We start from the raw sequence: 13,402 nt of genomic DNA on the forward strand, positions 1-13,402 counted from the left end.
AATTAAGCAGGTTAGTTAGACACTATCTCCCTTTCCTAAAACAATGTTCACTGTCTCCCAGGATACTGTTACCATATAGGTAATTTTCCATTTTGGATCTTATTATAGTTTCCATATAATAGAACTTGATCGAAGGCTTACTTAATCTGTCCCTCTGTCCTAAAACTATCAAGTAATATTTTCTAAGCGTGATGGAATGAATAGTTTAATGTGAATGCAGCAAATTATTTCTAAGTTCATGAAAATCCTTCGCACACACCTGCAACAGCAGCTCTGCTAATTGGGCTCACCTCTCCATCACAGCCAGGCACTCCTTCCTCCAGGTGAAGCGGCTACCCCTACGCAGCCGGAAGCTGCCTGGAGTGGAGCTAACCGGGGGTGGGGTCTGTCTCCACTCGGGGTCCTCCATGGCGATGGGGGCAGGACGCATGTTCAGGGTGACGCCTGGTGAAAAGAACACATATACTTGCAGTTAGAAACAAGAAGCATTCCTCTAGGCAACACTATCCCATTGACAGTTTCATTGCATGATTTGTAATAATGCAGTAACCCATTATTAAACTAGAAAAACAGGGAAAATGACATTTGCTTAATCAGTATCTTGGAGATACAGTATATGAGCTGCACACACAGTAATAATCCCCATACTGTATCGTCAGAGGTGTAAAGGCTGAAATGATTACATATTTTTTATAAAAGCACACTTACTGCAGTAATGTAAACTGTACTGTTACAGCTTGTATTAAATTATTGAATGTGAAAAACAGAAAGAAATTCCCCGAAGTAAAACTGAAAATAATAAACTTGCTAAACTGTGGCTCCAATTTTATTAAGTTGTATACTAAAATAACCTGTCCAAAAACTGATAATAAATGTAATGAAGTCTTAAATGCAACTGGTCTCCAGAAAAAATGAACATAAATAATTCCTAGTAGCATTTCTGGAATTCTGCAACTATAAATCAGTGTGGTTATTTTTGAATGACAAATACATACATCACTGGGGGAGGGGAAAACCATGGAAATGGTGTACAGCGGAATATTCAACACCTTTTTTCACCACACAAACTGATATTCTGTGGTGTTTCACCTGACTCAAAACAGACTGTTCAAACATGATGCTTATAGTCAGATGATTTATACATATGGTCAGTCAAAAGGCTAAAGAAAATATTACATTAGCACCCACCATTCACTGCTTCTAAAAAGTTAGAGAGAAAGATTGTAAAACAGCACCATGTCTTACCTGGGCTGGTCTTCTCCAGCTGGTACCACCTGTAAAAAGCCCTCTTCTTCTGCTCACTCAAGTCAGAGCCCTGCTGCAGCAGCCAGTGGGAGATACGGCTCTGGCTGATACCTACAAGTAAAGATAAGTAAACTAATAAATCAAGTAGAGTAAAAGAAAATAATGTCTTTCAGATTATGTCTAAATCATTGAAGAAAGTGTAACGCACTGTGACTATTTTTTTTAATTGAATTGGAACCTTTAAATCATAAAAACATGTAGAGGTATATGTGTGACAGAGATCGAATGATTCTTGGTGTTAAAGCTCCTTCCCAACCTGTGAGGGCGCGGAGTAAAGGGAACAGAGTACTCTGGACTGGATGGCCCGACAGTTCATTTTTAGGATTAGGCGAAAGTCGGCCATCTAGAAAGGGGACTGAGCTACGGTACACTAAATCATCGACCCAGAAGGTTAACGGGGTCATGGTTGACATTACTGGTATATCATTCGTTGGACCACAGGAATGAGGACTACACACTGCGGTCTCCGAAAAAGGTTAATCCACAAGACTCACGCCAGCGAGCCAGTTAACAAACCACAGGTTATACAGCAATCAGATAAAATCAAACTTTATTTATATAGCGCCTTTCATGGCAGTTGAAAACAACAATAAAACTGCGAAAACCATAAAAAACAGTAATAAAACTAGTAAATAAACAAATAAAAACAGTAAAAACAACAAAACAGTAAAATAAAAATGACAGTCAGATTAAAATGGAAACAATAGATCATAAAAATGAGTCCACAGTACAAGGGCCCTACAATTGAATGCTCTACCACCAGTGTTTTTCTTAAAAGCCCTTGGGACAGTAAGCAGCTCAGGGATGGGATCCTGGGATGAGAGAAGCCGCACAGGAATATAATGAAAGATCCCTTGAGTATCATGGGGGACCATTCCATTCAGGGCTTTATTGAATAGGACCTTAAAATCAATCCTAGACCATCCTGGGAGCCAATGTAGGGTTGTTAGCACAGGAGAAATATGTTCAGATGTTGTTGTTCTTGCTAAAACCCTGGCTGCAGCATTTTGTACAACCTGGGCAGCAGTGTGGAGTAGTGGTTAGGGCTCTGGACTCTTGACAAAGGGTTGTGGGTTCAATCCCAGGTGGGGGACACTGCTGCTGTACCCTTGAGCAAGGTACTTTACCTAGATTGCTCTAGTAAAAAACCCAACTGTATAAATGGGTATGTATGTAAAAATAATGTGTAAAAAATAATGTAATTATAATGTAAAAATTTGATATCTTGTAACAATTGTATATAAAAATAATGTGATATATTGTAACAATTGTAAGTCGCCCTGGATAAGGGCGTCTGCTAAGAAATAAATAATAATAATAATAAGGATAAAACATAGCTTGGGATACTTGTAAACAGGGAGTATAAAAAAAATCAGGCTTAGATGATACAAAGACATGCATCTGTAAGAAATAATAACACCACCAGAGTTATTATAATCTGTATAGCGTGTTATTATATGTGGTTCGAATGAAAGATCTGGGTCAAAAAGTACACCCAAGTTCCTAATTCCAGCTCTCAGTGAATAAGGGGAGCTGTCCACTGGAAAAACACATGGACACATTACCTGTTTTATCTGAATTTAACAATAAAAAGTTGTCCGACATCCATAACTTAATATCAGCGAGGCAGTTAATGAGAATATTTGTAGATTAAGTATGACTCGGTTTTAGAGACAAATATAGTTGAGTATCATCTTATGAAAACTATAATAAGATCTAAAACTGAAAATTACCTATATGGTAACAATATCCTGGGAGACAGTCAGCATGGAAAGGGAGATCGTGTCTAACTAACCTACTAGACTTTTTTGAGGATGCAACATCGACAATGGATAATTGCAAAGCATACGACATGGTTTATTTAGATTTCCAGAAAGCTTTTGACAAAGTCCCGCATAAAAGATTAATTCTCAAACTGAACGCAGTAGGGATTCAAGGAAATGCATGCACATGGATTAGGGAGTGGTTAACATGTAGAAAACAGAAAGTACTGATTAGAGGAGAAACCTCAAAATGGAGCGAGGTAACCAGTGGTGTACCACAGGGATCAGTTTTAGGTCCTCTGCTATTCCTAATCTACATTAATGATTTAGATTCTGTTATAGTAAGCAAGCTTGTTAAATTTGCAGACGACACAAAAATAGGAGGAGTGGCAAACACTGTTGCAGCAGCAAAGGTCATTCAAAATGATCTAGACAGCATTCACAACTGGGCAGACACATGGCAAATGACATTTAATAGAGAAAAGTGTAAAGTATTGCACGCAGGCAATAAAAATATCACATAGGAGATACTGAAATTGAAGAAGGGATCTATGAAAAAGACCTAGGAGTTTATGTTGACTCAGAAATGTCTTCATCTAGACAATGTGGGGAAGCTATAAAAAAGGCTAACAAGATGCTCGGATATATTGTGAGAAGTGTTAAATTTAAGGGAAGTAATGTTAAAACTTTTGCAATGCATTAGTAAGACCTCACCTAGAATACTGTGTTCAGTTCTGGTCACCTTGTTACAAAAAGGATATTGCTGCCTAGAAAGAGTGCAAAGAAGAGCAACCAGAATTATCCCGGGTTTAAAAGGCATGTCGTTTGCAGACAGGCTAAAAGAATTGAATCTATTCAGTCTTGAACAAAGAAGACTACGCGGCGATCTGATTCAAACATTCAAAATCCTAAAAGGTATCGACCCAGGGGACTTTATTGACCTGAAAAAAGAAACAAGGACCAGGGGTCACAAATGGAGATTAGATAAAGGGGCATTCAGAACAGAAAATAGGAGGCACTTTTTTACACAGAATTGTGAGGGTCTGGAACCAACTCCCCAGTAATGTTGTTGGACCCTGGGATCCTTCAAGAAGCTGCTTGATGAGATTCTGGGATCAATAAGGTACTAACAACCAAACGAGCAAGATGGGCTGAATGGCCTCCTCTTGTTTGTAAACTTTCTTATGTTCTTATGGTCTGAGAACAGAACCCTGGGGGACACCACATGTAACATCTGATAGAAAGGAAGAATCTTCCTCAATTGTAACATATGGTAGCCTATTTGAAAGATATAATTTAAACCAAGACAGGACACTACCTGACAATCCTATAAGACTACTGAGACATACAATCACAATAGGATAAGTAGTGTCACATGCTGCACTTAGATCTAAAAGAATAAGAACCGAGGCTAAGCCTGTATCTGATGACAAAACCACTTACCAATCTAATAAGAACAGATTCAGTACTATGGCCAGAGCGGACACTTGACTGAAATTTCTCATATACTGTATTCCTTTGAATTTAAGACACCCTCGAATTTAAGATGCAGCCCAAAATTCTCACCCTCAATTTGAGGGAAAAAAACCCATCAAATAAATACATATTTACAGATACAACCTCAAATTACACATATGGAGGCAGTTTGCAGTCATCTGCTCTCACATATAGAGCATTACAGTTATGTGCTGCTTCACATTTCCAGTCTTGATTACTCACCGCTGTTTTTCTCCCAATTTCTGAACTGTGGCATTGCTTGGTATGTCGAAAAATGCAGGGCTCTGATCAGCATTTCCGATCTGTCCAAGCTGGTACTGTTTGTTAGAAATGCTGAAATTGTAAAAGCTTCTCTTTGAATTCCTCAGGAAGCTAATGATGCTGGTAGTCATGTCTTTTGTTGGCATTTTAATACACGCATCATTGTACTCGAATTGAAGACGCAGGCTATTTTCGAGAAGCAACATTATTTTCAAAAAGTGTGTCAAATTATATATATCAGTATATCATGTACTGCTAGGAAGGTATTAACAGTCCCCTGGGTCAACATTGTCTACACATTTAGGATTTTGAATGTTTGAATCAGATCACTGCGTAGTTTTCTTTGTTCAAGACTGAATAGATTCAATTCTTTTAGCCTGTCTGCATACGACATGCCTTTTAAACCCGGGATAATTCTGGTTGCTCTTCTTTGCACTCTTTCTAGAGCAGCAATATCCTTTTTGTAACGAGGTGACCAGAACTGAACACAATATTCTTGGTGAGGTCTTACTAATGCATTGTAAAGTTCAATTGCCCTTTGTAAGCAGACCCAGACACAGACATTGTAGTTTTTAAAGCACTTTCGTGCAATTTTTATTAATTAAATAAATAAAAGAACTGAAAACCAAACAAAACAAAATTGTAAACTCAGTTGCTTTTCTGCAGGAGAATCCGCTGCTAACCAACACATCATCAGCAAGTGCATAAAGGCTCCATGTGTTATTCTCTCATGTCGCTTCTTTTGTTTCGGCTTCTCTGTCACGCGCTGGGAAGTCGAAATGGTAGCTGACCGCTTAGAGCCTGAAGGAAGGGCTACCCCCACGGATTCCCTAAGGTTTCCCCCTAAACCAAAAAATCCAAAATATGTGAGCAGGGGTTTTTCCTTACCCGAGTGCTGAGCGGTTCGCATTTAGTTCTGCGGGGTGCGTGGTCAGGCTGGAGAGGCTGGGCTCGTTTCCCCGGCGCAGTCATGCTCTGGGGAAAGGGCTGTGTCCAGCTGCTCATTTTCATTAATTTTTCAATATTTTGGGGGCATGCGTCACTGTGGGGTGTGTTAATCATTATTTTTTTCCATTCATGGTTTGGTGGCCTTGTCTTTTGGGGGAAGGTGGCTCATAGCCACTTCTTAGCTGTGGCACTGGGATGCGTGTAACTCTATGTTTTTTCCAGCTGGCCTCACGCAGGTAGCGTTTGCGCACCCACGGGCCCTGAGCGCCCATCACAGTAATTGGGCCCTGAGTGCCCATCACAGTTCGCTAAACCATCTGCAACTGCAATCAATAAATCTAATCCATGGCAGATTCTAACTAAACTTTCTCTGCATAACTACACACTGGACGGTTACCAGCAAAACAAAAACTTACACACACACAAGTTACTCACAAAGGTTTCACACAGTACCTTCCGTTACTGACAGCCTCTTGCCTTCTCACAAACTGAAGACCAAGACTGTCTGTGGAATTAAGCGAAGCTGTTGAGTTACCCACCAGTCGAGTTAATCTGATAGATTGGGTTTATTTATTTTTTCTTTGTTTTTAGTGGTTTTGTTTTGTTCTTTGATTCGATTCAATATAAGACCAGAAGTGTTACTTATGTTTGCATGTAAGAAAAAAAAAAAAGTATTTTCTTTTCTTGTGCAATATATTTTGCTATTAAACTGAATTGACATTGCTCTGTGAAAATGTGTCCATATGTAGAAACACTTCTTTCAGCATCCACAGAACTGGTAACAACTGACAAACATATTTTAGCCTTTCTTGCTAAATCAAGAAATAGTTCTCTGCATGTCTCCAAAATTCGGTCATTGAAATTCCACTACCATTTTCTTTTGCATATAGTTGATATCTCTTCATTTCTGATTTAAAGTAAGCATCAAACCCTGGAATACAATTTAACGAGAGGGGTTCTTTATCCAAACTACAAACTTGTTGTGGGTCTAAAATCCCTACTGCCTTCAGAAACTTGTGAGCTGGTTAAATAAAAAGTGGTTTTATTCTGCATTGATAAGTGGTGTAGTAGCTCGTCAATTTTTCAAAAACTTTGTGGACAGTTTTAACAACACATGTTTATTTTGCCATCTGTGCTTTTATGCCAGTGCTTGGTGTGTATGTATTAATTCTGCAACTTTATTATAAGTTTGGTGAATTCTAACATTACAGCTTTCAAAGTAAGTTATACCTATCAGTGTGCAGCACACCAAGTGGATATTGCTGCCTGCAATCTCTCAAAGAAATGCTTTTTGAGTTTGTTGGTGCATCTATTTGTTCTAAAACAGCAAGTCTCGAAGTAAGCTTTTCTTTAAATGCATCAATTTCTAGAATGGCAATAATTGTCCCTTGTAATTAGGGGGTATTTTCATATTAGCACGAATTTAATAGGTTGATTAATTAATTACTTAATTAATTAATTATTATTTTGATCAGTTTAGCTGGAGTGGCTACATGGACATCTGGAGGTTTAGGACTGGGAAAAAAAAAGAGTTGTGAAAAACGCAGGGCCCTATCTATAGTGAAACATAATGATCCATTAGTATATTCTGGGATGTGTACCTTGAACGGTAAGCTACGTGTAACGTCTAGCCCCACCTCCCGTGAGAAGTGGTTTGTGTTATGTAGAGGACAGCATGGACTTTGAAGTACAGCATTCTGTGTTGATTCTGTCGTGTTATTGTATTATACAGCGAGATGCTCCATTGAACAATCGAAAAATACAAGTTTGGACTCTTTAATGTACATAATTACATTACACACTTTCTTTCACACCAGAAACACGAACATCACAGTACTTTACTTATTTTTTAGCTTTAGCCTGGGAGATATTGTTCTGTGTTAGTATTCCTAATTATAATAAAATGGTGTTTATGACTGCAAATGAATAAGTATTTTTTTTTTTTTTTTTAAATACCGGTATTTATTTATTGTTGTTAACTATATTTTGTTAGATTTTTACCAAAATGTACATTTGGTATACATGGGACCAATTATTCAAAGGATCCTTTCTTCTAGTTGGTTCAGGGGGGTTATTGAGGACAGACCCTCTCTGGTTCTGCCTCTTTCCATTTTCAGCATTGCCTCTTTCTTTTGGTTTCGCTTAAGGTGGATCACTTTTTTATCTGAATAATATAGCACAAGTGGTGTAGGGCTTACAGAAAATTATGAAAAATACATACAAATATCGGAGAGATGCTTTAATTTAACTATACATAATTACACTACTGGAATATTGTTAGGTATCTAGAACGTAAACAAACAGTTTATGTGTTAAATACATAGTTCATTTTATATATTAACAGTCTAACACATTTAAGAAGTATAATGTTCAAAACAGAAAGTTATAAGGATATATCAGAATAAAAGGAAAATAAATTACTGAAAAAAGTAAGTTGTAACAATCACTTTGCACAACTGAGGCAGTTGCACTGTTCTCCCAAAGGAGATACTACTAGCCCTATTCCTATAACTAAATAAAGCAAGACTGACAGACAGCAAAAGCAGGTACGTCAGAGGTATCAATTTCATCAGCAATCGGTTTATTGTTGTGAACAATGTCAACAAATTAAATATAAACAAAAACAAAATACAAATGAGTATAGAATAGATAAAGAAAGGAGAACAAGAAAGGTTGAAAGCAGTAATAACAATAATCATAAGAAAGAAAACAAATAATTGCAGGGAACAGGTAAGTATGTAGAAGTACAGGTAAGTAGGAAAGTAAAGTGAACAAAACAGAAGGCCAAAAAATAACACAAAGGACAAATGGGTGGAGAGTCCTGTGGGCCTCAAATAAACCCCCCCACACACAAACATGACACAAACACAGTGCACAGACAGACAGAGAAATAATTACTGATGGAAAACAATTACAAAGACAGTCTTGATGGCAATGGATGATGAATGAAAGTTAAGCCTAAACAAGTCCAGCATGGCAGGGTAATTGAAAACCAAACAAAGTAACAAAAGAACAAAACCAAAAAACATAGGAAACAAAGTATCAAATTAAAGTAAATCAGCCAGCTTTAGTACAGGTGCTGGATTCTAAGGAGCTCTGAGATTGAAGGAGTGGATATTTGAATAAGCCAATGGGGAGGGATGAACAGAGGGCGGTTACAAGGAACTGTGGGAAATGAAGTTTTAACCTGGCCAGGCTACTGACCCTAATCAAAGGGACAGGTGGGTGAGACTTACACCCACATTATGTAGCATGGAAATTGCTAAAAAGTTACCGTTTGAAACATTAATTCTGCAAATAAAGTACAGTAAAAAAAAATACAAATAAAATTAAAACTGGGTTGCAGAAATTGGATGTGAAATGTACACGCTCTAGTAACACACAAATAAGAAAACAAACCAGTCAAATGAACTGAGTTCACTCAGTGTTGGTTTTGTGTTTACTGTGTACAGCTTTATATCACTATCCACACATAAATCACCAGATTGAAATGACCCGTTGTGGCAATGTGCCCCGCCCCTGTGTGCATTTGTGTGTTATATGTTGTATGTTGCGTGCGTGTGTTAATGTTGGTGTATATTCATTGGTACACGGGATATAAACGGGTCTGTGTTTCACGTGTATTTAAAAATGTAGATTTGTATTTAGGCACGAGGAGGGCACAAATCACTTCACGTGCTGGTTAAATGTAATATGTGAGCACGGGGTTGCACAGAATTAATTCACGTGCTGGGATTCAAGTGAATAATTAATTAGTAATTGAATCCCAGCACAACAGTATATATAGAGACGCGTAGCATTCACTCGTGGTTGGGTGTTCGGTGAGTGGAGAACGAGTGTGGAGAAGGAGGTAAAAAGAATAATAATAAGAAGAAGAATAATAAGGAAAGAACTGTCTCACTCACCGTGTTTCGTTTGTCTGTCTGTCTGTTTGTCTGTTTACTGTCTAGTCTGTTTTGTTCGTTTATTTATTTTGGCCTCAAGTGCCGTGTGCTGTGTTTTGTTGTTTCAAACCTTTTATTTTCTGTTCTGTTTATTAAATGCTGAGCGCGATCACGCGCCCAGCTTCACCAAACCCCAAATCTCTGTCTGTTTATTTCCTGCATCTGGTCTGACGCCACCCACTCCGGCCGTCTTTGTGACACCCGTTAATAAGGACAAGCTCCTGATAATAACACTCACATTTATCAGTCATAAAATTGATTTCCACCCACTAATATCACTTTGTGAAATAAAACCATAAGGTGTAAATAAGCTGCTGTACAGAATTAATAGAACATACAGTACAACATAGCAAGTCATATGTCCATGTACAGTATAACAAACTGTACTGCTTTATTATAAAGGAATATCAATGTAACCAATTTAATACCAAGTACTACAATGTATTTTGAGTTCAACTCTGCTTATAGTCACCACTCTATTTGTGGTATTAAAAGGGTTTGAATGGAGTAATATAACTAATATACTCTAATAAAAATTTATGCCTTAATATTTTTCAAAAACAGTAAGCGATTGAGCACAGTGAAGCAAACTGATTTGACAAAATAAAATGCCTTTAAAAAAGCAGAAACTTTCAGAAACTATATGTAGGTACTTAATAGTAATCTTTGTGAATAATTGAACTCTGTCTTGCTTTGGGCTGACTTACTCTCTTTCAAGTGTTTTTTTTTGTAATATTTTTTTGCAAGGACAATCTTCAGATTAGGGATGCAACAGTTATGATTTTCTGAAACTGAAACTGACTTATGCATAAAATTCCCAAACGAACAACGTACGCAGAGATAATGGGCAGGATTTTCAAAAGGTCATAAATGATAACGCCAGTGTTAAATCAACAAATCTGTATGTAGGGAACCTCCGGTGGTTTCCACCCAAGATGGCGGGTTAGCTCGAGAGCTCCTACACTCATCGCCCGATTTATTATAAAATGCACATATTATTCAGTGAAGGGCACTTTTTGCTCTTAGAATCACAGAATGGAGACACCAGAGAAAAGGGATTTGTCAGCTATGGACCTGAACACCCCCTCCCCAACTACAAAAATCAAGGGTAAAAGCGCCAGAAAGCAGATACTTATCTCTGATGACACAGCACCGAAGGTAACGGAGCTCAACCACGAGGATTCTCAGGGCCAGACACTGCCCTGGCAAACAGAGACACAGCTTCATTCGCTGAGAGATTTCACTGTGGGATGCATCAAGGAATGTTTGAAAAGTGAAATCATCGCGGACATCAAAACTGTTTGTGCCGAAATAAAATCTATCCAGGCTCGTCTCCAGCAAACAGGAAAAGATTATCGCTACTCTCTCCTCTCTTGGTAAGCAGAACAAGCAAGTAGATATTCTTCAGGCTGCCCAGCGCCAAAACCAGGCTAGCATTAAAGAATCAGACACAGCGATTTCCTTACTTAAATCTCGCCTGGCTGAGTTGGAGGATGGAAAACGCCGATCAAATCTGCAGATTGTTGGCTTGCCGGAGGGTACCGAGGGGGGTGACCCTATTGATTTCCTACAAAAATCCATACCATTGTAGCTGCCCTCTGTGACCAGGCCTACTGAAATTGAGAGGGCGCACCACATTTATGATGGATCTAGCTCTCGGAGAGACAGACCTGGCACCTTTATTTTTAAACTACTTCGTTATACCGATCGACAGCTCATCCTCCGGCTGCCAGAAAGTTAGACATACCACCTCGGCAGGATGGCAACTCTCTTCTTTTTTTCCTGGATTACTCTGCTTTCACTGCCCAGTGAAGAAAGAGTTTTGTACCGGTTCAGAAATCTCTCAGGCAGCTTGGAGTTCAGAACTTTCTGCTGTACCCGACAAAATTGAAGATCATTCACGATGGCCAATTCAGTCTGTTCAATTCAGCACAAGAAGGGGAAAGATTTGTCTCAGGGCTACAGAAGTCTAATACACAACCTATGGAATAAATACATTGCATCACATTCAACAATGGAGTTGCATATTTACTTTTTACCCTTTTTTGGATAATAAACTGCTGCATCTGGCTGGCTTGACTTTGCATTATAGGATCTGCTTCATTGGAACAGTTACTGTCAACTAAGTGAGTTCCATTGATATGGGGGGGGGGGTAACATGTATGTATATATTATATATATATATATATATACACATACATACACACAGTACTGTGCAAAAGTTTTTAGGCAGGTGTGAAAAAATGCTGTAAAGTAAGAATGCTTTCAAAAATAGACATGTTAATAGTTTATATTTATCAATTAACAAAATGCAAAGTGAGTGAACAGAAGAAAAATCTACATCAAATCAATATTTGGTGTGACCACCCTTTGCCTTCAAAACAGCATCAATTCTTCTAGGTACACTTGCACACAGTTTTTGAAGGAACTCGGCAGGTAGGTTGGCCCAAACATCTTGGAGAACTAACCACAGTTCTTCTGTGGATTTAGGCAGCCTCAGTTGCTTCTCTCTCTTCATGTAATCCCAGACAGACTCGATGATGTTGAGATCAGGGCTCTGTGGGGGCCATACCATCACTTCCAGTACTCCTTGTTCTTCTTTACGCTGAAGATAGTTCTTAATGACTTTCGCTGTATGTTTGGGGTCATTGTCATGCTGCAGAATAAATTTGGGGCCAATCAGATCCCTCCCTGATGGTATTGCATGATGGATAAGTATCTGCCTGTATTTCTCAGCATTGAGGAGGAGACCATTAATTCTGACCAAATCCTCAACTCCATTTGCAGAAATGCAGCCCCAAACTTGCAAGGAACCTCCACCATGCTTCACTGTTGCCTGCAGACACTCATTCGTGTACCGCTCTCCAGCCCTTCGGCGAACAAACTGCCTTCTGCTACAGCCAAATATTTCAAATTTTGACTCATCAGTCCAGAGCACCTGCAGCTATTTTTTTGCACCCCAGTTCCTGTGTTTTCGTGCATAGTTGAGTCGCTTGGCCTTGTTTCCACGTCGGAGGTATGGCTTTTTGGCCGCAAGTCTTCCATGAAGGCCACTTCTGACCAGACTTCTCCGGACAGTAGATGGGTGTACCAGGGTCCCACTGTTTTCTGCCAATTCTGAGCTGATGGCACTGCTGGACATCTTCTGATTGCGAAGGGAAGTAAGCATGATGTGTCTTTCATCTGCTGCAGTAAGTTTCCTTGGCCGACCACTGCGTCTACAGTCCTCAACGTTGCCTGTTTCTTTGTGCATTGAAATTTCTGCCTGGGAGAGACCTTGCTGATGCAGTATAACTACCTTGTGTCTTGTTGCTGTGCTCAGTCTTGCCATGGTGTATGACTTTTGACAGTAAACTGTCTTCAGCAACCTCACCTTGTTAGCTGAGTTTGGCTGTTCCTCACCCAGTTTTATTCCTCCTACACAGCTGTTTTTGTTTCAGTTAATGATTGTGTTTCAACCTACATATTGAATTGATGATCATTAGCACCTGTTTGGTATAATTGTTTAATCCTACACCTGACTATATGCCTACAAAATCCCAGACTTTGTGCAAGTGTACCTAGAAGAATTGATGCTGTTTTGAAGGCAAAGGGTGGTCACACCAAATATGGATTTGATTTAGATTTTTCTTCTGTTCACTCACGTTGCATTTAGTTAATTGATAAATATAATCTATTAACATG

General features: G+C 38.9%; 1 protein-coding gene across 4 annotated transcripts in view; it reads right to left on the reverse strand.

The window, feature by feature from the left end:
* The window catches only part of LOC117410590 (homeobox-containing protein 1-like), a 98,116-nt gene that overhangs the window by 21,213 nt on the left and 63,501 nt on the right, over positions 1-13,402 (reverse strand). For all 4 annotated transcript variants that reach the window (XM_059025358.1, XM_059025360.1, XM_059025359.1 and 1 more), the window contains exons 4-5: positions 1,246-1,356; positions 291-444 (exon numbers count right to left, since the gene is read on the reverse strand). In XM_059025358.1, the coding sequence (XP_058881341.1) occupies positions 291-444; positions 1,246-1,356 (265 nt within the window). The remainder of the gene's footprint in view (positions 1-290; positions 445-1,245; positions 1,357-13,402) is intronic.

This window comes from Acipenser ruthenus, chromosome 6 (assembly GCF_902713425.1).
Source record: "Acipenser ruthenus chromosome 6, fAciRut3.2 maternal haplotype, whole genome shotgun sequence".
NCBI classification, from domain to species: Eukaryota; Metazoa; Chordata; class Actinopteri; order Acipenseriformes; family Acipenseridae; genus Acipenser; species Acipenser ruthenus.